The 26,853-nt window shown below is 50.4% G+C and overlaps 2 protein-coding genes across 5 annotated transcripts in view; both read left to right on the top strand.

The window, feature by feature from the left end:
- The window catches only part of GRB10 (growth factor receptor bound protein 10), a 127,352-nt gene extending 106,623 nt beyond the window's left edge, over positions 1–20,729 (top strand). For both annotated transcript variants that reach the window (XM_033088378.1, XM_033088379.1), the window contains exons 8-18: positions 320–435; positions 1,454–1,522; positions 2,958–3,095; positions 4,323–4,433; positions 6,215–6,313; positions 7,929–8,006; positions 8,899–9,015; positions 9,822–9,888; positions 10,022–10,109; positions 14,811–14,904; positions 17,835–20,729. In XM_033088378.1, the coding sequence (XP_032944269.1) occupies positions 320–435; positions 1,454–1,522; positions 2,958–3,095; positions 4,323–4,433; positions 6,215–6,313; positions 7,929–8,006; positions 8,899–9,015; positions 9,822–9,888; positions 10,022–10,109; positions 14,811–14,904; positions 17,835–17,981 (1,124 nt within the window). In that variant the 3' untranslated portion in view covers positions 17,982–20,729. The remainder of the gene's footprint in view (positions 1–319; positions 436–1,453; positions 1,523–2,957; positions 3,096–4,322; positions 4,434–6,214; positions 6,314–7,928; positions 8,007–8,898; positions 9,016–9,821; positions 9,889–10,021; positions 10,110–14,810; positions 14,905–17,834) is intronic.
- A 1,446-nt stretch (positions 20,730–22,175) lies between these two features.
- Positions 22,176–26,853, top strand: part of DDC (dopa decarboxylase) — a 54,638-nt gene continuing 49,960 nt past the window's right edge. Inside the window, exon 1 of one of the 3 annotated variants that reach the window (XM_033088166.1) lies at positions 22,176–22,329. The gene's annotated coding sequence lies outside the window, so the exon portion shown is untranslated. Of the gene's footprint in view, positions 22,330–24,998; positions 25,153–25,306; positions 25,380–26,853 lie in introns of those variants that run through there. The other 2 variants (XM_033088163.1, XM_033088164.1) reach the window with 2 other exon arrangements.

Genomic DNA, 26,853 nt, shown 5'->3' with positions numbered 1-26,853 from the left:
TAAGTTCAGGGCAAAATCATTTGCTAGGAATCCTCACTGATTCTCTCCTTAACTTTCTGTTGACGCCCACTTGGGAGAGGAAGTGTGTAAAGGTAAGGACTGACCTGAACTCCTCATGCTGTGTGTCGGAAGGCCTCTTCCACCCTCGGGAGTACGGGGAACGAGAGACGGGGTTTAGCTGCGCTCTTCACCTCATCTTCGCTCACGGTGTTTGAAGGAGGACGGGAAGCCACCCAGACTTAGTGGCAGGGGTGACGCTGCCTTGCCGGCTCCACCTGCTTCCTCCCGCGCTTCTCACACGTGATCCTTTTCCTTCCAGAAAGGTGCTTGGAAGATCATGAACTGGTAGTTCAGGTGGAGAGCACCATGGCCAGCGAGAGCAAATTTTTGTTCAGGAAGAATTATGCAAAATATGAGTTTTTCAAAAATCCCACGGTGAGTCTTACCTCTTCGGGTTTGGGGTGTGGAACTCTTGAAATCTTGCGGCTGGTTCTTGGGTATAATAGGAGCAGATTATAAAGCGACTGGGTGAGACTCAGGGGGCAGCAGACTGCTTTGCCCATCACCGCTGCTGTGTAACGGAGCACCCCTCGCTCAGAACTCAAGCTCTGAGGCTGCACTAAGTGCCTTGGTACCGGCCCAAGGTCATCCATCGAGCCTCCTTCCAACAGTAATGGTGGAAAAGGGGCTGCATCTCTTAAGGAGAGAGAGCGAGAGAGCAGGGTTTCTTCATTTGGAACAAACTGGTCAGATACTCAGCAGAATAAGAACGCACTATTCTCTGAAAGCCGCAGACATTATTTTGTGATTGTTTGTGGAAGAATGAGTAGAAAAATCTGTATCCAGGCATGTTTAGCTAGTTCTCCATCACTTTCTTTCCTTTTCTGTTTGTGTTTTGGGGAGTGGGCACTTGCCTTGTGAAATATCAGGAGAAGGGGCCTCATGCCTGCCGTAGCATGTGCGCCCCTGTCTGACTCGTGAGGCAGAGCCTCGGAGACTGGGGAGAAGACCAAGTCAACTGCCAGCCCCGATAGGTCAGCTGCTTTTTAATTGAAAGTAAGAGATTTGATAATTAATTTGGGTGATACACCGGGAGTCTTTTCACGTCACTACGTTCATCTTTTAGTTTCAAGAGTTCTTTGTCTCATGCCATGCGCTTGTGTCACTGAGTTACGATGCGTGGCAGCCCTCTGCCTCGGTGACACTGTGAGGCGTGAATTCACATTCAACATGAGAGATGCTCCAAACTTTAACTCAGCGTTTAAGGAAACAGTTCAGCCTTTTGACGCAGACATTTCCACTGTGTGACAAGGGGATAAAAAGGACTATCGTTTTAAATGCAAGTGTATATAACTGTCTCTGTAGGAGTGTTTTTAGAACTGCCATGCCCGTAAGTGTGCTTTTCCCTACTTCGAAGCTACCCTGTAACATGTTTGTTTTTCCATTTCCTTAGAATTTCTTCCCAGAACAGATGGTCACTCTGTGCCAGCAGTCCAACGGCAGTCAGACCCACCTTTTGCAGGTACTGGGTTAGAGTCTCGGGCGGAAGTCTCTCGAGCTGTCATGGCAGCCTCGTGGAAGCTTGGAGCCATTGCATTTGTGATCACAGATTAGCCTCAGCTCCCAATGGAGCGTAGAGTAACCAGAAATAAATGCTTACTTGGGAAATCTATATGTAGTCGGCTCCTTCAAGGCAAAACAAGCCCTTACAAACAGGAAAAGCTTCCTGTGACTGGGAGCAATTCCAGTGGAGGGCAGGAGGGGGTGCTGCGGGTGTTGGAGCGCGGATCCGATGGGGACACCTGTCAAGTTGTCCCTCTACCTCGTCGTCTGTTCCAAGAAAACGTGGCCTGTGCCCACAGCCCTTGTCTGTGGAGGGAACACGAGAGGCCTCTGTACACTTGCTGCCCATTCCCAGGGAAGTAGGGAACGGAGAAGGGAGTATTGCTGCACCCCCCAGATATGCCTCTGTGTACAGCGTGTTAGATGAGAGAATAAACCGTGCAGCAGGGCGGCACCACTCTGCCGGTGACGCCAAGTGTAAGAGAAGCCACTAACACTGAGTTCCTCCAGAACGCAGCGCCTGGCCTCTCTTCCTGCATGGAGAGTCGCGGGACTTCTCTCTGCCTCTGAGACCAGAGCGTCTTCCGCAGTGTTTGCAAGAGTTGTCCCCATTTAGTTGTCATGGCTCGTGCACAGTGATGGCGAAATGGCGAATGGCTTTTCTGATTGCCTGATCTGAGGTGGCTTGTGTGTCCGTGGGGGTGCTCAGTGACCTCTGGAGACACCAGAAGAACTGGCCCGGGGACATCCGGACTCTGGCTGGCTGGCCCATCCCCGCTGCGGGAGGAGCCGTGTCCCCTCAATCCAGTGGAAAGGTCCCACCAGAGTCACCTCCCAGGCCTACCCCCCCAGAGGCTCCCAGCCTCCCTTTCCCTTAGAAGGACTTGCTGCCTGTGGGAGGAGTTAGCTGGGACAGTGAGCTGTCACCAGGGCATTCCAGGAGAGGCAGACCCCGTTTACACACCTTTCACTTGGAGGGGACACGGGGAATGTGACAGCAAGGCGCTTGGTCCTGATCAGTTGCTCCTGGCACTTCCTCTTGGCCAGACTTTGATGACCAGGTGGGGTGTTTTGTGGAAAATTAGAATAAAGGGCAGGATCCTTAACCGTACTGTCTTACGAGGAAACGAGCGACTTTGTGTTTTTCATCAGTGTTGGAGAGGTCTTTTTGCTTGTTTGTGTTTACATATCAATTACGTTCTATGCAACACGAATTTAGATGGGGTTTTTCAGACTTCTGAAAGGAAGCATATCATTTGAAAACTCTCAGTTTGACCCAAAGAAGAGGATTTTAGTAACTCAGAAAATGTCAAACTGTCAGCAATGCTCATAATATAGTTGCTTTAATTATTTTATGTCAGCATATCTGACTTTTAAAATGTGCTCTTCAACAGATTTTTCTGAACTCCAGTAGTTGTCCTGAAGTTCAAGGGTTTTTGCATGTGAAGGAGCTGGGGAGGAAATCCTGGAAGAAGCTCTACATGTGTTTGCGGAGATCTGGCCTGTACTGCTCCACAAAAGGAGTCTCGAAGGTGAGTTCTAATCCCACTGCCCATCACACCAGGCTGGGGGCCTCCAGAGTGGGGGGTCAGGGGGGCTGCCTTTTAAAATGGCCCTGAGGCTCCTCCAAGCTCCTGGGAACTGATCAAACTGTGTAGCAGCTAAGCTCAGCGTTACCTGTCCGCTGGTCTGCCTCAGACACCAGTTGCCTGGTGGTGGGTAACACAGGCCCGGGAGCCCCAGGCTGCATCAGCCCTGCACGCTCAGGCCGCGTCCACGCTAGCTGTAAAGCCGAGAGTACTGCCGCCCTAAGGCAGTCCACCCCGGGCTGTGAGAGCCATTTTATGGAATAAATTGCGGTTCTGTACGTGTCTCCAGCAGGAGGGGGAGAGCTGAAATGGAGGACGCTCAGGCCTGCCAAGACAGCGGTGCCTCGCAGCCTCCCTTGTGGGGCCTCCCTTGTGGGGCCTCCGCACGGCTCCCTCACTCCTCTCCTCGTGTCCACGTCCGCCCTGCAGTGGGCGTCGTGCCCAGCCCACCCCGGCCACGCGTTCCCCCCTAAGAGCTGAGGTGTCTCCTGCTCTTGCCTGGAGAAAGAGGGAGGACCCTCGGTGAGGGGGTTGATTCCTGCTGTGCTCTGAGAAGGCAGCAGCTGCCCGGGGTGCGAGCCAGAGAGAAGGAATGTGGGCGGGTGACGGGCTCCTTCCTCTGCAGAGGGAGCGGCTTCCGGCTGACGCAGGGCGGGGAGGGAAACTTCTCTCTGGTTTATGGCTTCCTCACCACCCTGGGTGCTGAACCAGGGGCATGTGCAGCCGGGAGCAGGCCCCAGCGCTGGGGTGGCGGGTGCGGGAGGACGGGGGACCAGGTGGCCACGGGAGAGCTGCAGGCACAGCTGGACTCGGAACACACAACCAGCGCAGTTGGGATGGGGCCTGCTTGTGAGGGTGTGCTCCTACCTTCGAGATCCAGATTTTTTCCGGTTTTCAGTTTGAATATTTGGTTATGGGGCTCTGATTTGGCACAGTGTCAAATACATTCTAACAGTCTTATGTCTAGAGAGGGGGTGGGCTTTTTGGCAGGGGCTGGGTGAGTTGGGTTTTAACTTAGCGTTTCTTTCATCCGTCGGTTACGGTGTGGAGAATGTCAGAGGGGTGGGGAGCGCCCACACGCGCTGCCCTCTGCTGGCGAGGAAAGCACACGCTCACCCTTGGCGGTGCTGCAGGCATTCTCCCCAGTAAACCTGAGCGGCCTTTCCACAGGAGCCCAGACACCTGCAGTTCCTGGCCGACCTGGAGGACTGCAGTGTCTTCTCCCTGATTGCTGGCAGGAAGCAGTACAGCGCCCCCACAGACTACGGCTTCTGCATAAAGGTACGCCCCCGCCCCCCAGCCCTGCCTACACGCTGCCAGCCAAGCCGTAGCATCCCCTGGACACTTTGGAATTCAAACAGTAAATTCCTCTCTTGGCCGTTGCATTTTTTAAAAAAACAGAAACACAGCTTCACACTGGATTTATTCATTCATATAAAAATATTTCTTTGTACTTACGATGCCTGGGTCCTTGAGTAGCTCAGAAGCCCAGAGGAAAGCAGGATGGTTAAAACCAAACAAAACAAGGCAGTAATACCTGTTGATGGGCTCAGTGGCCTCGGGCCATGGCTTCGGCCTCCAGGCAGAGCTGCAGCCTTCGCCCCGTAGGAGGACACCCCCACCCCAGCGTGTTGGGTGGCCTCCAGGGTACTGAGTGAGCGTATGCCTTCTGTGTGTGCTTCTGGTCACTGGGAGAGTTGGATAAGGGTGACCACAGCGCTCCTTTCTTTCTGTGTGCATGTAAGTGGGGGGATGTGCTCACATATTTACTCACGTGCACATACGTGCATGCACCGACATGCATATATGCACGTGTGCACATGCACACGTATACACACATGCACATGCGTGTATGCAAACAGAAATGCACACACACACACACACCTATGGGCTGGGCCCACTCTTCTCCCCTGGGAGGCTGTGTGATGTTGGTTAGTGTAGAAGTAGGTAAAATTTACTAAATACTCCCTATGCACAGACGCTCTGCTGAAGGTTTTACCTCCATCATCTTGTTGAGTCTCCCCAGGTGCTTATGGGGTGGGAACCACACCAGCCTGTTGGCCGTGTCTGGTGCCCAGTGAGTGATGCGCCTGGAGTCACCCAGCGGGGCTAACTTCTGAGCCAGAGCACGACCCCGTCCAAGGAGAGGATGGGAGCCAGGGGCGCTTTGCACCCTACACGCCACCTCGCACCACGCTCCGTGAAGCGTCCTTGGGTTGCTGGCGATTAGAGGCTACTGCAAAGTAGTGCGTGGCCCAGGGCACAGGGGTGGCCTCGGGAGGGGCTGGAGGGGGTAGCCAGGAGGGCCCAGGTGGCAGTGGCTCTCTTATGCCACAGCGTTGGCCTCAGGCAGGCTGGTCGCTCGTGTCCCTTCCTGGGACAGTGTCCCCCCAGCATTGTCCCTTGCATCTGAGGTCAGAGGGTTCACAGGCAGATCCAAATAAGCTAATATCTGCATGTCTCCTCCATCCGTGAATAAACCCTGCCTTTGGGTGGAGCACCTGCCGTCTCTCCGTGGTGAGAGCTGTGACGGTGACCCCGATGCCGCAGGCTGCTGGCCCCGCTTCATTCCCCTCCTCTAAGGTGACACTGGTGTCCCTCTCTGGGCCTTGCGCATTTCCCATCCTTGGGACCACTCAGAACTGCTCAGCCCTGAGCCCTCGGGGTCTCCCCCCTCACTGGCTCGCCCTGCCGGGGCCCCTCCTCCAGCCGCCTCCTCAGTCCTCCTGGGAGGCGACCATGAAGGCCTTTCCTCTGTAACTCTGGAGCAGCTCTCCTCCCATGAACACAACTTCCATCCTCAGAGTCAGAAGCGCCCTGCCCCTGGTGCACCCACACCTTGTCTTGCCCTCCTCTGAGAGCCCCCTGGAGGAGGGCTGATCACTCAGCTAAGTAACAGGAAGGAAGGGCGCTGGACACAGGGTGTGCGGACACCTGCCTGGCCCCGTCAGGACGTCAGCTGTCGTCTGGTGTGTGTCGAATCCGGTCCTGCTGGCTGGAGCAGGAGGCGGGTCCGGCTGGACGGCTGGCTGGTGCTCACTGGGCCCCTGTACCTCCCTCAGACAAACAAAGTCATGCATCACAGCAAGGAGCTGCGGCTGCTGTGTGCCGAGGACGAGCAGGGCCGGACCTGCTGGATGACAGCCTTCCGTCTTCTTAAGGTACCTGCGTGCTCCCTACAGATGCCCGGCTCTTGCCCCTTCCCTCCAGTGTTCTCGTTACTGTGTGTTGTCACGCGCCTTTCCATAGGGTCTCAGGAGCTTCTCACGGAGGCTTCATGGGGGGAAAGTAGCCCCTTGCTTACCAGGGCACTGTTGACATTTGGGGTTGGCATGGGCCACCCTGGAATTATAGGACACTTAGCAGTGTCCCACTCGATGTAGCACCCCACCAGGTGAGACAAACACAAATGTCTCTAGACATCACCGTGTGTGTCGCGGGGCATCGGGGCAGGGAATGGCTCATAGTGGAGAACCTCTGGGTGAGGGAACAGGAATAGGAAGGTCGGGACCGGGAGACCGGGGTGCAAAGGGTTCAGCAGGAGGGTGAATTGTTTTCATAACCGACCATCAGACTCCTGGCTTCCCAAAAACCCAGGGCCATGGGGGACCCATGACAACTTGTACAGGTCATCACAGCGCCTGAGGGGAGAGAGTGTCTCCTTACAGCAAGTTCTAAAGGAAATGTCCTGCATGGGGCCTCATACAGGATAACGCCCTGCTGGCAATTTCATAGTAACTGACAAAGTGATTCCACCCGCTCCTGAGTGACAACTAAGCACGTGATGGCAGAGCACGCGTCACTTTCCATTTCCCACCCAATGCTCCTGTGTGCACACATGTACCCCATGTGTCTGAAATCACTTGTGTTTATAAAGCCCACACGAGTTGCAAGTTAGTGGCCCGAGACAAACTTGGCTCAAATCCAGGGGTCTAGAGGAAATTGATTCGGTCACTTGTGGCCGCCACATGCAGTGGCCTCAGAATCTTGATAGTAAAACCCCCAGCCCTCACTGGCCCTTCCAGCTGGTCCGAGACTCATGGTGGAGTCACTTGAAGAAAGGACCAGCAGAAGGAGGCTTAGCTCAGAAGTCTCCTCAGAGATTTCCTCGGAGACGCCACAGAACATAAGCTCTGGGAACGGGGGTCCCTGTGCTTCTCTGTCCCAGAACCTTATTTTGTTTCATTTTTGAAAACAAAAAGATTAAAATGAAAATTTTACTGTTTCATAATAGAAGAGGATATGTTAGTGTTGGAATAAGATACTGTATATCATGGACTATTCCTTTACAAGCGAGATTTAAATCTGAATGCCCATCAGCAGGGACCTGGTTAAATGTGTTACAGGATATCCATTCACGGGAACACTCTGCAGCTATAAAAAGAACTGGCTGGCTCTCTGGGCTCCCTTGTGGAAAAATAGGATACACTGTTAACAATTCAAAAGTCCAGTGCAGAACTGTATATAGAGAGCATGCTACCACGTACGGGGGAAACATTTATATTTGCTGTGACATGAGTAAACATTGTATAAGACTGCGGAGAAAATACAGATCGGGGGAGTAGAGGCAGCTGTGCAAATGGTGGCAGAAGTGGGAGGGAGGCCTTGGACGTTTTATATATTTGTGTATTTTGTGTGTTTGCTTTTGGTCTGCATATATATATACTTTGTTTTGGAAAAAGCAGAAAGGGGAATGAGAAGGGAAAGCGGTAGCATGCCTGGAGGGGCTTTGGCAGCCCCCCAGCCCTGGTAACTGACTCTGCCTTCCCCCTGCAGTATGGAATGCTCCTGTACCAGAGCTACAGGGTTCCCCAGCAGAGGAAAGCCTTGCTGTCCTCCTTCTCCACCCCAGTGGTAAGTAAAGCCATGTCCTTCCACAGCCAGGCCCCTCTCAGCTGCCACATCCACACGTGCTGTGGACGTCTCATCTTGGACGAGGTTGCCGAGAGAAGCTCCAGGGCGAGCTATGTCTCAGATAAGCAGCATGTCCCACAACATCCCGTGTCCCAGGGGCTGGCTTAGTGGTCTCACCAGTGGGACCGCCAGGAGCGAACTCCTGTGCCGTCCCTGCCCCACCACGCAGTTCCCTCCAGGCAGGCCAGGTTGATGCTCAGAATGGTCCCCAGAGGCCTGGGCTCCCCCCAGGGGCCGTGGTCCTTTCATTTCCGCCCTGAGATCCATGGTGCGGTGACCATGATGCTCGAGTCCTTTGCTGCCGATAGTTGAGAGATCAGAGGGAGTCCTCCTGGCCCTCAGGACATACTTTGCTTCGCAAAGGTGCAGAAATGCTCATTGTCTGCAATATGATCTTCAAGGTCCTTCCCTGTCTGCTCCTAGGACACTGTGCCACATTGTGACACAGAGAGAGGCCACATGTTTCCCTGAACGGCCCTAGCTGAGGGAAGGATATGGATGCTGGTGGGGCCCGGGCTCAGCCATGGAATCTCCATTTCTCTGATGCCCAGGAGGGAGCCTGAGGTGGACCACGCGGTCCACACCCCACAGGCGCCCGCGGCCTCACCAGCAGCTTTTGAATACCGAGAGGGAACTGGAACATTTCTTATTCGTCTTAAAACCTCTAACCAGTTTTAGCTCAAGGGCCCTTTCGTTGCTGAATTTTCAGCAGACCCTCAGAGAGTTGGGAGGTGGGAGGGCCTCTCCCATCACCCTTTTCCTAGCCATTCCCCTGAGAGCTGCTGTCGCCTGGTCCCCTACACTTCAAGACCCTGTGGCCTTATCTTTCCAGCGCAGTGTCTCCGAGAACTCTCTCGTGGCGATGGATTTTTCTGGACAAACAGGAAGAGTGATTGAGAACCCAGCTGAAGCCCAGAGCGCAGCCCTTGAGGAAGGCCATGCCTGGAGGGTGAGCCGCGGCCCCGCCAGGACGGGCCCCGGTGTGGGGGGCTTCTCCAGGAGAATGGCTCCGTGGGGCTGGCCAGGGGGTGAGGTATTGGGGAGGGAAGGTGGCAGCGAGTTCTCCACTGCCGGGCTCCTCACGCTCTTAGAACCTGGCCATGCCCACTCTCCTGCCCCCTGGGCTCCCCAGGAAGGAACAGGAGAGGAGCAGAGACCTCTGGCCTCTTGACTCATGCACCGAATGGCTCCTGCTGAGTTGCTGTCAGGCGTCTGTGGAGAGCACGGAGCCTGTGCCTCGTGGCTGGACCACTGACTGGCTCCACAGCCTTGAATGTCCTCTTCACTCTGAGGTCCACTTCCTACTACCCACACAGAAGACAGTCAGCCAAATTCCAAGCTTGGCCGAGCGTTAACGACAATGTACAAAACAGGAGCCCACAGCTCTGGCTCAGACGCCGTGGCCCTAACTTCAGTTCTGAGGGTGCCCCCAGCCCAGCTCTCTGAAGAGCAGCGTTCAGACCCCCCAGAGTGCGAGACGAGCTCCTGCTCCTCTGCTGAGATTCATCGCCCTCCCCGACACCCTCTGTGTGGGAGACGAGGCTGCGCCTCGGTAGAGGGTCCAACAGTAACGCGGATGCTTCTGTTTTGGCTTTTAACAACTGTAAGCTCTTGTTCCACGGGGCGACTTTCACTCCCAGGTCTAGGGCCCCGCCCCTCCCGCCAGGCCAGGCCTCCCACCCCAGGTGTGTGCCCGGGTGCTTGCAGGCCCCGTCTGTGTGCTGACTGGTGCTAACGCGGGCCTTTCTCCTGCAGAAGCGAAGCACTCGGATGAATGTGCTGGGCAGTCAGAGCCCCCTCCACCCATCGACTCTCAGCACAGGTAAACACCGCATGTCGGCCTCATCTTTTGCACATAAAGAGACTAAACCGTGTGCCCCAGAGCTGCAGCGGGGAGTGCCGTGCGGGGTAGCCGTGTGTCCGCAGCCGGCCCACCCTCCTGTCCCCCCCCACAGTGATCCACCGGACACAGCAGTGGTTTCACGGCAGGATCTCCAGGGAGGAGTCCCACAGGATCATCAAGCAGCAGGGCCTGGTGGATGGGTAAGGACGTCTGCCCGTGGGAGCTGGCATCCGCCGAGCTTTTGTTGTGCGTTGTGTGGGCGTGTGGTCTGCTCAGCTCCCCAGAGCATCCGGGACCGTGAGAGCCTCACAAAAGAGGAGAAAACGTGCTCAGAGGTAGGCGTGTTGCGTGGGGCTCGCCCACGAGTAAGTGTCAGAAGCGCGCTCGCCATCCATTTCTGTTCATACTCATCTGTTGTCATCATCCACCTCCTTGCTGAAACTATGCAGACAAAGAACACTAGCTAGCTATTTTTAATTAATAAGGCCGTGGACGAATGGGGGGGAAAAACATGTTTGCTTGCACCTGTTGATTTGTGCATTAAATCAGTCAGCTTTTGCTGAGAACAAATAGCCCCAAACCGTGGGGGCTTAAAAGAACAAAGCGTGTCATTTCTCATAATTGGAGGCCGTCAGGTGTCTCTTGTCACATGGGCCAGCTCGGTGGGGGCTGAGATTGCTTCACTCACATGTCTGGTGACCAGTGTTGACTGGTAGCCGTAATGACGGGGTGACTGAGCACATTTCCAGCAGCCATCACTGAACTTGCCTGGTTCCGTGTGTCAGCACAGCATATAAACCCTTGTTTTCTATTATTCCTTCATCAGTTCTTAGCTGAAATTCTTTCCCTTGCCATATATTTGGTTTCCTGGAAAATGTAGCTAAATACTTGATTTCCCCTTAATTGTCAATTTTCAGAATCATGAGTTAGTGTTCTATCTTCTAGTAGTGACAAATGAGGTGTTTTTCTGTTTGTTTGTTTGTTTTTTAAACTATTACTATAAACTTGGATTCTTATGTGGTTGCTTTGTTTCAAGCAAAACGCAGTATTCTTGATGCTCACATGTCCTCTCTTTGGCCAGTGGGATCTTCCAAGTCGGCCCCTGGGTTCTCTCGACCCAACACTAATAGTTTCATGTCATCGGTGACAAGGTACGTTTGGCTCCCATGACACAGTTTTCCCAATTCTTTCTCATGGAAAATGGTGTCTGGAGACCATAATCTGTAGGTCTTTTCCATGGACTAAGCTCAGACGTGTGCTCTTCTAAACTGAAAAATAAATTATGGGTTCACACTGAAATTACCAATTCAAATCGAAGTTTGCAGGGTTTTCAGTTTTTTGATTTTATTGCATCTCTCTTCTCTTATTCTGAAAATCTTACTAACAACATTAACTTACTTGTTTTACCCCACTCTATACTGACTTGCTTTATCCCATCTAGCATCTCGAAAATACTAATACTATATTTCTTCCATAAGACTCCTGAATTCACTTTTCTTCGCAGTCCTTTTAATCCTTAAGGAATGTTAAAAGACCAAGCTCAAAGACATTCTCTGGGGTTCTATAACCAAACTGTTACGTAGGCAGGTTCGTTTAATTCCTTTCTGATTTTTTGTAAGTGGATCTAATTTTTCTCTTTGGCTCAATGGTGATTTTTAAGTTTTTGAAAACATTTCTGTGGTTCCAGAGTCAAAACTATAAAACAAGGCACTTGCTCCTTTGGTTGTGCCCTGCCCTCCACCCCACAGTAGGGAACCATTTTTATCAGTGTTCGTTTATCCTTCTGTTGTTTCTTTTTTAAAAGATAGGCGAAACCTATTTGTTTTCTTATTCTGCCCCTCCTTGTCCTGGGTCCTGAGGGTTGGTTGCCCAGGGCTGGAGGCAGGTCAGCTCATATCGTATCCATGGTTTCCAGGTGCACGTTATGGCTCCATCATTTCATAGTTTTGCTGCTCTCTCTTTGCTGGTGAGTTCTTAGACGTGGGAGTGTCGAGTGAAAGGGCTCCACTGCTGTGTGACCTAGGGATTTGCTTAACTGCTCTGCAGCGCTTCCCCACCATAAAAGGAGGGCAGTAGCAGGGTCGCTGCGATGGCAAAGTGAGTTATTATGTGAGCTGTGACACTGACCGCCATCTGCCCCTGGCACTGGCAGTTCAGCTGTGCTGACACTCTGATTGCTTTTAGCTGCTGGTGCAGGTGCTCGGTTCTTCCATGCATGCACTGGCGCACACTCGAAAGAGCTCCCCATACCTGACTCCAGGTCTCCACAAAGGTGGGCACTGACCTGGATCTCACCACTTTGCTTCTGTGTCGCTCAGCGACTTCTTTCCCTAATGGGACCCCTTGGCGTGCGTGGCCCCCCCAGTGCAGCTCTCAGAAATCCTGGATTCTGGGTTTGCCAGTTGTGATCGTGTTATCTCCAGCTACTGTGGACATCGTGCTGTAGTGCAGGACACTGACCACGTGACAGCCGCCGTCTTCTAGATGACCCTGTGGGAGAGGTGTTATTCCACCCTTTGCAGGTGAAGGAACCCAGTCATGCAGCTCATACACAGCTTTCGTGGCTGCTCGGTCCCTGTGCAGGGCTGCAGGCTCCTCCAAAGCTGCCGTCATTCCAGATATAAAACCTTGAGGCGTGACCGCGAAACCCAAGCCTTTGGGGCCACTGGCGTCTGTATTTCCTGGGGTCGTGCCCCCAAACTTCAGGGCAGACAAGGCGGCGTCTGTGTCTGCTCCTCTGTCAGGAAGTTAATTAAAGGGACAGGTGAGAAAGGGACAGCCCAGCTTTTCCTCTGAGATGCCCTAGAGTCCTGCACTCCCCTGGGTTTCCAGTAATGATGGCAAATTTAGAGTGAAATGACTCTGAGAAAAGTAAACAGGCTGTTGAGGCAGGAGGCACCTGGCACGGCTCTGCCTGGGAGAGGAGCACACACCACCTTCACTCCTTGTGTCATAGCACCGTCCTTCCAGGGGCCCAGCGAACCCTGGAGTTCTGGTTGGGGTCTCCAAAGTGTATTTATGTGCTCTGAAATAAAGGGGTTGTATTGTCAGGGAAGACTGGAAAACCCAGAGGCCCTTGTGAGACATGGTGAATATTCCCATTTTAAAGGCTCTGAGAAGTCCTGTAGTAAAGTAAAACTTTTACCTTTTTAGCACAGGATTTTCTAGTCTTGTTTAACTGCACTTCATTTTAACATTATAAGGTAGAAACTGATGATGTAGCTGAATACTGCAGTTTGGTTTCTAATACCTTTAAAGTATGTTTCTACTCAGGCCATTTCTTCATCGTTGGATTAGGGCCTTGGGACTTTTCCTTTCTAATGGATAGCTGTTTATCTCACCAGCTGATTCCCATATTTGTTCATGTACAAGCAATGATTTATGCTTCTTTGTGCTATTTTAACATTTTAAATATTTCAAAATAATTTCAAATTATAGAAAAGTTGCAAGAATAATACAATGAATTCCTGTGTGCCATTTACCCAGTTACCCTAGCTGTGAATATTATAGCACATTCGCTTTGTCATTCTCTCTCAGTTTCTCTCTCTCCTTTGGTTTTGTCTGAACCGTGTGCGAATAAGTAGTGGCATGATGCCCCTTTATTCCTAATTATTTCCGTGTAAAATTTCTAAACACGAGGTCTTCTCTTATTTCACCGTAACACCAATATAAAAACCAGGTGATTAACATCAATGCAGTGCCATGGTCTGATGCACACACTGAGTCACTTTTTAGCGACAGTCCTAATTAAGTTTCTTATGCAAGAGAAAAAACGTCGTAATCCTAAATCCTCTCGTATGCCAGCATGTCTCCTGAGTCTTCCTGTGTCTTCCATTGACACTTGTTATGAGTAGAAGCCAGTCATTCTAAAATGTGCTGCGACCCGGGTGAGTCTCTTTGCTCCTGGTTCAGTTTAGGTGTTGCATTTTGGCAGAAGCACCCGGAAGTGCGGTTGAGACATTGTCACTGCTTCCCGTCAGGGCAGGGTGTCTCAGTCCTGATGGTGTTGACTTGAATACTCGATGAAGATTGTACTGACTGGTTTTTCTACTGTAAAGTCACTATTTTCCCCTCTGTAATAAATATGTACTAGGGGGTAGATGCTTTGAGATTATAAAAATATTCTGTTTGTCATCAAATTTCATCTGCTGGTTGTTGCATCCATGGTAGTCTGTGGTGACGGCCAGACGGTGGTTCTCTGACCCATATTCCTTCTCTGTTTATTTAGCGGGTCCTCTGCTCTCAGGAAGAGCTAGTCCTTCTCCCCTGTTAATTTATTTGCTCATTTATTTACAATACCAGTGTGGGCTCACAGATTCTGTTCTATTCTATGGATTATGATCCATTCCTTCTGGCGTTTACTTTGATGCCCAGGTTTGGCCAAGCTGCCTCCTGGGTCATCATTCTTTTAGCACTTCCTTACTCTCTGGAACAAAATGTTTCAGCTTCATCTTGCACTTTCACTGCCGTAGTCATAGAATCCACAGTGTTCCCAAGGAGCCCTGGTTTCTTTCACTGAAGAGTGACATTCAGAAACCACAGTCTGGGTGCGAAGGGTGCTGTTGCTGCTACAGGCTACTCGGATGCTGAGGTGTCCTGAAGCGTCACGGCGACAGGCAGAGCAGGGAAGTGTGCGTGCATCTATGTGTGTGCGTGTATGTGTGAGTGTGCATGTGTGAGTGTGTATGTGTGAGTGTGTATGTGTGTGAGTGTGTATGTGAGTGTGCATGAATGTGTGTGCGTGTAGTGTGTGCATGTGTGTCTGTGCGTGTATGGTGTGCCTGTGTGTGCGTGCATGTGTGAGTGTGCCTGTGCGTGTGTGCGTGCGCGTGTGCAGATTTATAAACATCAACTCTGGATTTTTAAAATTAACTATTAACTGATTATTTTCTATTCTCCAGGCTTTTCCTCCTCCGCGACAGCCAGAGTAATCCAAAGGCATTTGTACTGACACTGTGTCATCACCAGAAAATTAAAAATTTTCAGATCTTACCTGTAAGTATTGAGTTTTTCATACTAATCCTCATTGTTTTTTTTTTTCTTTCTGGTGTTATTCTTAATGCCATTTTCAAGTCACAGACTAACCGGACTGTAGATCATTAATTATCATACAGTTCCAAGCTCACAGGTGAGAGACTTGAGAGACGTTCTTGAGAAGTTTGTTCTATGAATGTGAACAGTGTTTCCCGGAAGTTATACTGAGAATGGCGGCCTTGTGCTGAAGGTCTAGTCCCAGCTGCTGCGGAAGCAGCACCTGATGGCAGGAGCAAGGTGAGGTCATGGGCAACCTAGAGGAGAACCGTGAGTGGGGAGCCCAGTGCCAGGAGCCCAGGTACGTACGGTACGGTACACTTGACTGTTGGCCACGTGAACGGCGGAAGCGTCTGATTTGTGCTGGTGCGCTCAGAGGTGATTCGAGAAGGTTGTAGAGACTCGTGTTCCAGGGCCCCTCCAAGAGACTCGTTACCTCGCTCCTTCCAGTGGGTCCTTGGGTCAGAAAACTGATTCTACCTTTGAACAATTCCAAAAACATCGTTATTGAATATGTTAGTCAACACCACATTTTTAGCAAATTACAGTTAGGTTTGTCAGATATAACCTAACTCGCTCCTTGACGTTCCCCAGTTCAGATTCTTGTTCATGATTTGGGCATCATGTAGGAGACAGTTGTCCACACCTCCAGGAATTCCCAGTTTAGCTGGAGAAAAGATATACAACATGAATACCAAACGTTTTACATAATGAATTGGTACTCACAACTTTCGTGAACTATTTCCTGTGGAACCCAAACCCAGGAAGTTTTCTGCCAAAAGAGGGTAGTGAGATATTGTCCTCTCAATCACTCTGTCCGTTACAAGTAAACCTCTGAGAAGCCTTGAGGTCACTGAATGTGTGCGTCACGTAGTGGGACCTGGGGGTTTTCAAGCTGGTTTGAGCCTGGGACCTCAGACTAGCCGTCCTAAGAACCACAGTGGCGGGAAGCGTGAACTGGAGAAGCTTGTGGCCATTCTTGGTTACTGTTGTTAGCTGGGCAGAAGCAGCCTACTAAGCACTTGCTGTGTGTAGCCTCTTCCCACTGGGTTCTGATGCCCTTATTTTACAAATGAGAAAGGGACAGAGTCTGGGTTTGAGCCCAATCTTCCTAGACTCCACAAAAGATATGTAAACCTGAGAATTGTTGCTTGAGAGAAAGTGCTTCATTCATAGTCCTTTTTGTTTCCACTGCGTTGTACTGTAGACACAGATGTTACTCTCTTTGCCTAAAATATAGGGCGAATTGAAAAAATACTTTAGAGCAGGCAGAATATGTAATGCCCCTATAACCCGAGTCCTAGAATTAGCAGGGGGACAGTACGTTGAGACTTACAGCGACAGGTTTGCAGCTCTGTGCATGAACACAGACTCCTGGGCGTGTGTGTGGCTCCAGTGGTGTTTCTGGAGTTAAGAAGTGGTTCTAAGTTGATTAATCGACTGAGGTTTGAAGCTAACTTCCTCCATGTTAACGTGCAGTTTGACTTTCCTACGTGTACTGTATTACAGTCATTGAACTTAAAATTCGTTGAGTTAAAACTGATCTTCACCATTGAACAACATGGGTTCGAACTACACGAGTTCCCTTATGTGTGGGTTTTTTGTCAATAAATACTGTAAATGTATTTTCCCTTCTTAAGATTGTCTTAATAACATTTTATTTTCTCTAGCTTACTTTATTTTAAGAAAACAGTATGTAATATAACATACAAAATACATGTTAATCAACTGTTATGTTAAGTCATTAAATTTTGGGGGAAGTCAAAATTTATATGTGGATTCTCAACTATGTGGGGGTCGGTGTCCCTAAGCCCCGCATTGTTTAAGGGTCAACTATATAGTTCTTTCTGGGAAATATTGTGGAGCTCCTCCATTTCATTAAAAATAGTTACCAAATAATTCAGCATCTGGGAAAGTTGCTTTTCCTACATGATCTTAATTAATCTTTTACAGCAAATCCAACATTTGCTACATAATGGAACAAAGTGAACATCAGGGACTGAAGGAGCTTCCCCAAGGTCCTACAACAAGGACCCAGGGCGTGCTGTGTGGACGGTGCCCACAGGTTAACTGGTCAACCTCACTCTCTCCCATAGGGCGTGCTGTATGGATGGATACTCACAGGTTAACTGGTCAACCTCATTCTCTTCTATACAGCGTGCTGTGTGGACGGTGCCCACAGGTTAACTGGTCAACCTCATTCTCTCCCATAGGGCATGCTGTATGGATGGATACTCACAGGTTAACTGGTCAACCTGATTCTCTCCCATAGGGCGTGCTGTGTGGATGGATACTCACAGGTTAACTGGTCAACCTCATTCTCTTCTATACAGCGTGCTGTGTGGACGGTGCCCACAGGTTAACTGGTCAACCTCACTCTCTCCCATAGGGCGTGCTGTATGGATGGATACTCACAGGTTAACTGGTCAACCTCATTCTCTCCCATAGGGCGTGCTGTGTGGATGGATACTCACAGGTTAACTGGTCAACCTCATTCTCTTCTATACAGCATGCTGTGTGGATGGTGCCCACAGGTTAACGGGTCAGCCTCACTCTCTTTCGTGGGGTGTGATGTATGAATGGATGCCCACAGGTTAACTGGTCAACCTCAGCCTCAAAATAGGCAAGCTGAGAAGAACTTAGAGCTTTTTCCTATGACCACATCAGGGAACAGGGGAGCCAGCTGTGGCCAGCGGACCTTAGGGACTTGGTAGCACCCAGTGCCAACACCCCTCTCCCGACCTTCTGCCCTGACATTTTCTAGCTCGCCTTGCTGACTCTATATGCTTGCCAAAGGAACCGAACCACGGGCAGGTGGAGCGACCGCTGACCATGGCCCTCTTCCGTGCCCTGAGGTAGGTCTCTAACCTGGTGAGTGTTCTTGTGTCTCTTAGTATGAGGACGATGGGCAGATGTTCTTCAGCCTTGACGACGGGAACACCAGATTCTCTGACCTGATCCAGCTCGTTGACTTCTACCAGCTAAACAAAGGAGTCCTGCCTTGCAAACTCAAGCACCACTGCATCCGAGTGGCCTTGTGACCTCACATTTCGTCTTGATTGACGACGGGAGGAAGTTGACACTGGAACGAATAGAAGTGTCTGCGTTGTCAAGAACACACATGACTCCGTACCTTGGGAGCGAGATCAGTTCCTTCGGTGCCAACCAACCAAGATTGATTAGTTTGTTGGACTTGGCAATGATTTGCTGCTGCGGATCCAAGAGGATCCCTCTTTCTGCGCCGGCCAAATCGGGGGTGGGGGGTGGGGCACGGAAGAGCAAGCGTAAATTTGAAGATAAACTGGAATGATCATCTTGGCTGGGCCACGTAGGAACCAGAGCGAAGTAATTGGAAATGAACTCTTGCCCTGGAATAATCTTGACAATTAAAACCGACATGTTTACTTTTTTGTATCGATCACTTTTTGCACTCCTTGGTCTTCAAGGTCGGATTTGGCCTCTGGTGGAGGGGATGTGGCTTTTTGGTGCCTACAAGATGGAAAGACAGCTTTGAATGGGCCGACGTCAGAGATGGAGCACGGGCCCCCAAATGATTCCAGAGGGTGCTCCCGCCTTCTGCAGGTCACCACAGGTGGATTCAGCTTCCAAATAACAAACACCCTCACCCTTCCCAGTATACTTGAAAAGCTTTTTGTAAAATGAAAGGTGTCATCAGTGGTCGGCATTTGGCATGTTTTGCGGACCAGTCAGGCAGCCCTGGTCTTTCAATCACTTCTCTATGCACAGGTGTCCATGCTCGTGTTATTAGCATGTTGTGTCTTCCACAGTTGAGGAGACTTGATGTGTTTGGAAAACTCACCGTTCCACACATGGCAGGGCTCAGTGGCCGCTCCTCTAGTTGGAGGCAAGCCAGCCTTCGTGAGACACACCTGGTACCCAGCAGTGGATGCCATGCCTCACTGTCCGCCTGGGGTAGTTTCAGCCTGTTCTAGAATGATCACTGCCTTACCTACTGCAGTGGCATGAGTCCTTTCATGGCTGTTCTCCCTCGGGGATTAAAGGACCTAATAAGAAAATGGCGCCGGCTTGGCTTCCTGCAGTGGCCCGTGGGTTTCATGGTGACAAAGATGGAAACATTGAAAGGGACCCATTTAGAGGTCTGTCCTTGATGACCCCTGTCCTGCTGAAACCCTCGGCAGCCAGTGGCATGAGGCAGCGGGAGGCTCCTCGGCTGCTTGCACCTCACAGCAGTTTGGATGTTGAGGAGTTCTGTCAACACAACACTGCTTCTCCCGCCGGGAGCCAAGTCAGACGGTGGTTGAGTTTTTCGTCATCCCCACTGCCCTGTCCCCCGAGCTGAGTTACCAGGTGTGAGCATGGCCCTGACTTTTCCTCTGGTCTCTGACAAGCATCCCGACTCTGTGGTGAAAAGTGATTTTCAGTTCCGAGATAGCGGCTGTCACCCTTGACTGACCCCTCCGACTGTTGTGCCACTGGCCTGTCCCCTGCCGACCTCACAGGACTCCCCAGAAACACACACACACAGTTCAGACAGACCCAACGGGCTTTGGTGACGCAGACCTGCTGTCAGTCAGTCTGTGGTTTAGAAACACTGTATTTCAGTTTACAGGCCACACTCTAATCGTTTCCCACGAAAGGTGTACTTATGCAAATGAAGAATTTTCAGTCAAACATGTTTTTAACCCAAACGCTCTATTGAACGCGTTTTCCTCCTATTGTCGCCAGCTCATTGTTCACACCATTGACGTCAAGTCTTGCCTGGCAGCGTGCACGCTGCTCCCAAACTTCACTGAGGGGGCTGACTCTTTAGTGACACTGTTACACAGTTTTCTCGTCACTGGTTGGATGTCAAATCTTTAAAAATCATACAAAACACAACTCCACGATTTCCCCTTCTGTTTACATAGACCAGTGTCCACCAGTGACATGAGACTCTCACACCCCCTCCGATAGACCGCTAGTGTCTGCAGTATTTCATATTTATAAATACGCATTTTATTTAAAAGGAGACCAGAAGCTTGACTCTGACTCAGTTTTGTATGTAGCTGGTATGACATAGTCTTTGGACCTCCCCGGCCACAGTGAATTTTTGGCGAGTGTAGCCTTCGCACAGTATCCTGCTCGCCCCACGCCGGGTGCCCGGGAATGCCTCCTGCGCCAGCCAGTCCCCCCAGGAGGCAGGCGTCCGGCCCCGCCAGCCCGGGGGCTGAAGGACATTTGACTTGTATTTTTGTATTTAAAATGACATGAATGTAAACGGGGCAGCTCAGGGTCGTTCTGCAGCCTGTTGACTTTTCCTGTCTGCCTGTGATTTTCGTTTCATAATGAAAACTCCATGTAGCAACCTGGACTAAGTTGAGAAGGAAACCGCCAGATGCTTCAGGCGTTCGGGTTTCCTAGACCTCTGTTACCTTACGTGTTAGACTTCCAGAACATTTTATTGTTTGCTAAACCTTGAAGAAATACGTGCCTCAGTCTAGAAGTTTTGTCTTCTCTTTTCTGCACTTAATGCCTGACAGTTTGGCCAATCGGTGCACCTTTCGGGGGAGGGACTTGCTCTTGGCAGGTGGGGAAGTAATGGCACAAGCCTCAGTGACCAGAAAGTGGCCTGACATGTAAACGTTTTCAGGGAACGCAGAAGGTGTTCACTCAAGAGACAAAACCTTTGTTCCATGCGCTTTGCTCCTCTCTGTACATAGCTCTTCGGCTCATGAACCTAATTGTAAACTTTCAGGTATTTTTGTACAAATAAGGGACTGATGTTCTGTTTCTTGTAATTCAAAATAAACATTAATACAGCGTTCTTCATTTTATGTCGCATGGAGTGTCTGTTTTTATATTTTGATATGCTCCGACTGATCAGCCACTAAAAGCCTTTGACAGTTATGTAGAATATTAACAATGTGCTTTTCTGCACCAGTTACAAACAAGTTAGAAAGGAGGTGACGTGTGCTGGGCATTCGTGCGTGGCCCTGCCAAGAGGCTGGGGTCTCCTATGAGCCACCAGGCTGGGTGGGCTCCGTGTGGGTGCCGGGCCCGTGGCAGCTGGCCTCATCTCCCTGCAGCCCACACCTCAATGCTTCAGAGGTAGTCAGGTCTCCACTCAGGTTTAGCAAACACTTCAAGAAACCCGGAAAAGTTCACATTTGACAAGCCCCATGGCCTATTTTATACTGCAGTGGGACAAAGTGGCAAGAACCTGGTTTTTCTAGTCGAGCACGGAATTGGCAGAAAGATGAAGAGAATGGATGTCTTATGTCTCTGGTTTCCCACGACCTCACCTGGGGGACCCTGATATACCACTGGCCGCCCCACCCACCCCAGGCAGGCAGAGAGTCTGAATATATGGTCACAAGCCAGCCGAGTCCACTGGCTGGAGCACGCCAGTGACATTTTGAACTCTCTTGTCACTTGTTTTCAGAATCTGAGTCCTTGCTTTCTGATAGCCCACCCCTGTAAGGCAGGCCACTCTTAGGGAAGAATAATAATGAGAATGTGTGTATGTGTGTGTGTGTGTGTGTGTGTGTGTGTGTGTGTGCACATGTGCACATATGGTGGGGCTGGTGTGTAACTGTGTAGGGTGTGTGTGGTGTGTCCAGGGTGTGGGAGGGGGGTGTGAGTGCCAGGTGGGGGGCACGTGGTGGGGTGCAGAGAGCCAGGCTGCAGGGGTGCACTGATGTCAGAGAGGTGGCTGTGTGGCCGTGTAAGGTGTCATGACAAGGAACAGCCTGCCGTTTTCACCCTTCCAGAGCCCAGGGCAGGGGAGGAATTGCTGGGCCAGGGCCTGAGATGCAGGCTGTGCTGTCCCTCCAAGGAAGATGATGCAAACATCACACAGGTAAGCGGGATCTCTTCCGGGATCACATTTTTAAATTGGTTTTTAAAATATATTTTGAGTAATTCATAAAATTATAAGAAGGGATTTTTTAAATAATAAAAGCATTGGCTTGTTACATCTAAAAAGTAAAGCACCCTACAACTGGGTTTTAGAATGAGAGCGTGAACTCAGTGTTGTCTGTTCTCATCTTGGAAGTTGTATATTGACAAGAGTTCCCTTCATCTATCTGCCGTTTCTGGTGTGACTAGACAAGATAGGTCTTGCCACTTTCACTGTCCACTGCAGTAGGAAACAGTGCCATTGGCCTTGTCACTGTGATCTGGGGCGTGACGAAGTCATGGGGTGAGCAATGCTCAACTAGGAAACATGTGACAATATCTGAGACACTTCTGGTGTCACAGTGGAAGGCTGCTAGATTCCAGGAGCTGCCAAGCACCCACCAGGTGCTACTGGGCGTGGGCTGACGACTGGCCTGGGCCTGGCGGGCTGGCGTCTGCTCCTGTGCCAGACACAACCCTCGAATGTCCCTTCGCTGAGGCACAGCCCTGTCTTTCCTGGTCCTGCTCCAGGTAAGAGCTGTCTCCTTCCTTCACCAACACGCTCCTTAGAAAGTGGTTGGTGTTCTCTTGTTTTTTAACATCCTGTTATCTCAGCAGTGTTTCCACTGTGCCTGGATGGTTGAGTCCCCTTCCTTTGCACACTGCTTGTCCACTTAACAGAACCCCACTCCCCAACAAGAGTGTTCCAAGTCCTCGTGGGCCAGGGGCAGCTTAACGGCGCCTGCCTGAGGATAAGGGAGGCCCCCACCCCCACAGGGAGGTCCAGGTGTCTGCCAGTCACACCCCGGAGGGGTCTTCAAGCTTCATTCAGTTGGAAATATGTTCTGTGGAAAAGCTCGTGGCCTAACGAAAGCCACCAGGATGTACATGTCACATCAACAAGGTCCGAAGCAGACACGGGAACGCAACGCTGCCCGTGATTTATCGCTTCTGAGCCCACAGCTGCCTGCTGCCGGCTGCTGTACCTCTGCCTGTGGGCTGTCCCTGGTCACCAGAGCGCACCCTGTCCTTTATGAGGGTGTCTGCCCCACGGGGATGACGCTGCTGTCCTCTCCTGTGTGTCAGTCCCACGCCCTGTGGGATTTTTCTGGGATTACTAACAAAACAAACTACTTGCTCTTCAATCTTTGTCTCAGGGTCAGCTTTGAAGGGAATGCAAACTAAGATCAGGACACACTGGAGCCAGACAACAATGTTTGGGGTGGAAAGGCTTTCTCGCAGAGGCCACCCCCACAGCCCCAGGAGGCATCGTGCACTTCTAACCCTAGTCGCGGGAGGATTTTTTAATCTTTATTAAACTCATTGGGGTGACCTTAGTAAAATCATACAGGTTTCAACTGTACATTTCTATAATATGCCAGGAGGGTGTTTTAATGTCGGAACAAAGGATTTCACAGTTCCTCTTGAAAAAGAAATCTGTGAAAGGAGCAAGGATTTTTTTTTTTTTTTTTTTAAGAAAACTGGTAAGGGAACTGGCATCCTTCCACATGTCCCAATGCGCAGTAAAGGGGTGCTGGCTTAAGTACTGCACGGACATGCACGGACAATACAATAGAACTTCAACAACGGGCTCAAGAGTCAGGTTAGGAGACGAGGACACTTTTCCAAAAGTAGTGATGGGAGAATCAGCTTACTCAGATATTAGAGAGCTCTACCCTGTGCCTTACCCCAAAATAATTCCCAGGTGGAGTGAAGATCTAAAAGATCAAAGTACTACAAAGAAATAGGGGTAAATACGTATGCATTCCGAGTAGAGCAGCACTTCCCAAGCCTGACACCAAACAGCCCGGAAGCATGGAGTCAGGATTCAGAGCTGGGAGCTCATAAACAGGGAAAACTCTGAACATCCAGGAACAGAAGTTACAGTCAACCTGGGGAAGTATACTGATTGTGACGAAATGTGTTTCTATTATTAGGTGGGAAAAAGGGGTTGCAAATAGGATGTACAATTTTATCTCCAGGTTGTGAACACATTTGCACTCCTGGAAAAAGTCTCAAAGGCTCTCCCGGTGTTTACAGCAGCTCTCTCTCAGAGGTAGGATTGTGGGTGTAAGTTTTCATTTTTGCTCTCCGAATGTTCTTTTCATGTTTCCCCAAGGAACATACGTTCGTTTCGGAAACGCTTTTAGGTGGTTTCTTTCCAGAGAGCTAACGTGCCTTGTGCAGACTGGAGAAGGCCATGCATGTGTGTGCGTGGAGATGACGAGCATGTCCTCTGGTCAAACTAGGAACTTTAGCTAAAGAACGGTGTCACTCAGAGGAAGAGCTGGCTGGCATGGCAGCATGAAGGAACTAGCCAGGGGTGTGTGTTGGCAGGAACATTCCAACAGGAAAGTGGATGCCCTGATATCATCCAACTAAGAGCATGGACTGGTCCCATCTCAACAATCATCTCCCACTACCACTCAAATGCCTCTGTAGGTTTGACTCCTGGGAGAGAAACTGTTGATCAAAGTGACATTACAATTCTTTTTGTAAATTGCAAAATGGTGTGCCCTGTTCTCTCTCACTCCAGCCTGTGACAAATGGCCCTGGTCACAGCCGCTGTCCTCCTTGCCTTGTACCTGGTCCGTTAGTGAACTTGCGGAACACAGCTTCACATTCACTCTGCTCTTTGCCCTGCCGAGCCCCAAGTTTGGAACACCTGCAGGTTTGCCAGAAAGACCAGCCCTGCGTCCCTGCAGACTTCTCTTGTGCAATCCTGTGTGGCTGTCTCAGCCCTGCCTTAAGCTCAAATACAATTCTGTCCACTTTTGTTTCTCTAGAAGTTTGTGAAAATCCCATCCGTAGTCCTGTTGCACACATCTTAGCTCTCCTCCCACTGTCTCTGGGAACGGAGAGCTGGGACGTTGCAGCTCAGTTTGAGGGCTGCCCCAAAGTCAGGCGGCCCTCGGCCAGGCAGGCTTCCCACAGGGCAGGGCTGGCATTTCTGGGATGACCTAATGGGGCTGAAAAGTGGGAATAGGGGCTGCTGGGGAAAATGTAGGCTTTTGGCGACTGGCCAATCTAGTGGTAAGAAAGATCCAAGACGCCAGGCTTGTACATGAAACTAAGGGCTCTCCAGCACGAGTGTCCCAAGTTCCCCAGACTCGTGCCGCTCCCCCCAGGTTTCTGGCGGCATCCTCGACCTATAGCACCATCAGAAATTAATGCTTAACCAGCATAAGGGGCTGAGCGTGCAAGGGCGGGGGAGCTTGTGGAGCTGAAGCTGCAAGGAAAGCAGCCTGCCTGAGCACTGCCCCCCAACTGCTTCTGCTCCAAGCTTCCTCAATCCCCAAAGCCGGAGGATCTCATAAAGCAGAGCAGCCCGCAAGGAATTACAATTCCCGGCAAGTAAGTCTCCGGTTTTACTCTTAATCAGATTATTATTGTTGAAATGGCAGCTCTGGAACCTTGACCTCTGATGCCATAGTAGTGACGGTCTGCTTAAAGGTTAACTCACTTGAGGGCGGGAGGTTCTTACTGGTCCTCAGTGCCGTCTGTCATGCTGCAGGCGGGCAGAGCTGCGGGACAGCCCTGAGTGTCACACACAGTCACTGGTGTGGCCCCTGTCTGACAAGGTAGGTGCGGGGAGTGGTCGCATGACTGTCTCTCATTAGCACACAGGGCAGACCTGCACTCTGCGTCTCTCTCCACTCTCCACCAAGGCGGTTTGGGCACCTGGTTCTCCTGCCTCTGTTTCTTCCTCTGCAAAACGGGGATGTTAATATTATAGCACCAGGAGGATTAAATAACGTAACGTCTGGAACATATCGGGCACGTGGGAGATGGTTAATAAGTATTAACACGTCCCTTATCTTATTTGGTTACTAACAAGAAAGATCACGTTTTCTCATGTTTATGAGACATTTCTGATAAGTGCTCGTGTTTCTACTGAGTCATCTTTTTCTTATTGAAAAGGTGTTTTTATATTATTATCTAACCCATAATTAGCAACATGCATTTTAAATACCTTCCCCCACTTGGTAGTTTGTCTTTCTCGTTTCTACAGTTTGAAGAACAGATCTTAACAGTAGTAACACAGGCAAATGTGTCTGTCTTTTACGGTTAGCTGACTTAGCGGGTCGTTTAAGAAATCCTGTCCCTCCAAGGTCATAGAAATATACTTCTCTGTTGTCCTGAAAAGTTTGCCTTTCCGTTAAGGATTTACTCTACCAGGAATGTATTTTTGTATGTGGAGTGAGAAACAGTTCAATTTCATTTTTTCCCACCTGTTGATCAGTTGTCCCAGCACCATTTCATAGTCAGTTTTTCTCTGTTGATCTGCTATTCCACAGATGTCACTTTTTCTTTTTTGTGGGTTTTTTTTTTTTTCCCGCCCAGGCTCCCTACTGTTTCATTGGTCCGGTGTCTATCCTTGCCTCAGAAACATTTCATTTTTACAGCTTCATCTGTCTTGATAAGTGTGGAGCAAGGCTCCCTGTAATATTCTTTTTCTCGAGAATATGCCGACCATTTTTAGACTTTTGCTTTGCCAGGTATACTTTGGAGCCAGGTATACAAGTGTTCGGAGTTTGATTTAGAAAGTTATTGAATCTGTTCATCAGTTTGAGGAAAAGATATTTACAATATTAGGAGTTTCTATCACGAACGGGCGTTATTTTCACGTATTTAGGTCCTCAGTGTCTTCCCAAGAGCTTTTATGGGTTTCTTCATACAGGTCTTGCACGTGTTTGGTTAGGTTTTGTTAGGGTCCGTCCCACTGGCCCGCCCATCACGTGAGTCCGCTTGTCGTTGGTACTGTGGGCGGTGCAGCGCTGGCCCACGGGCGCCCTCACGGGTGGCGGGGGCAGCTCACGCCCGGAGTCCGGAGCCCCTCGTCTGTTTTCACCCTGTGCGAGTCTTCATCACCGCTCCCGCTTTTCCTTCCTGCCTGAAATCTGAAGCCTGTCCACTTTCTCCTGCTCTTGCCCACTCCAAGGCCCGGCTGACTCTGAGCGAAGCGGGAATGGCTCTCTCACACACTCACTCCGGTGCTCCGCTTCAGGACTCCCAGGGCTGCTTCTCCTTCAGGGAGCGCGCTATCCAGGCCCC

Source organism: Rhinolophus ferrumequinum, chromosome 20 (genome assembly GCF_004115265.2).
Source record: "Rhinolophus ferrumequinum isolate MPI-CBG mRhiFer1 chromosome 20, mRhiFer1_v1.p, whole genome shotgun sequence".
Taxonomy (NCBI): Eukaryota; Metazoa; Chordata; class Mammalia; order Chiroptera; family Rhinolophidae; genus Rhinolophus; species Rhinolophus ferrumequinum.
This window is presented reverse-complemented; position numbering and strand designations above follow the sequence as displayed.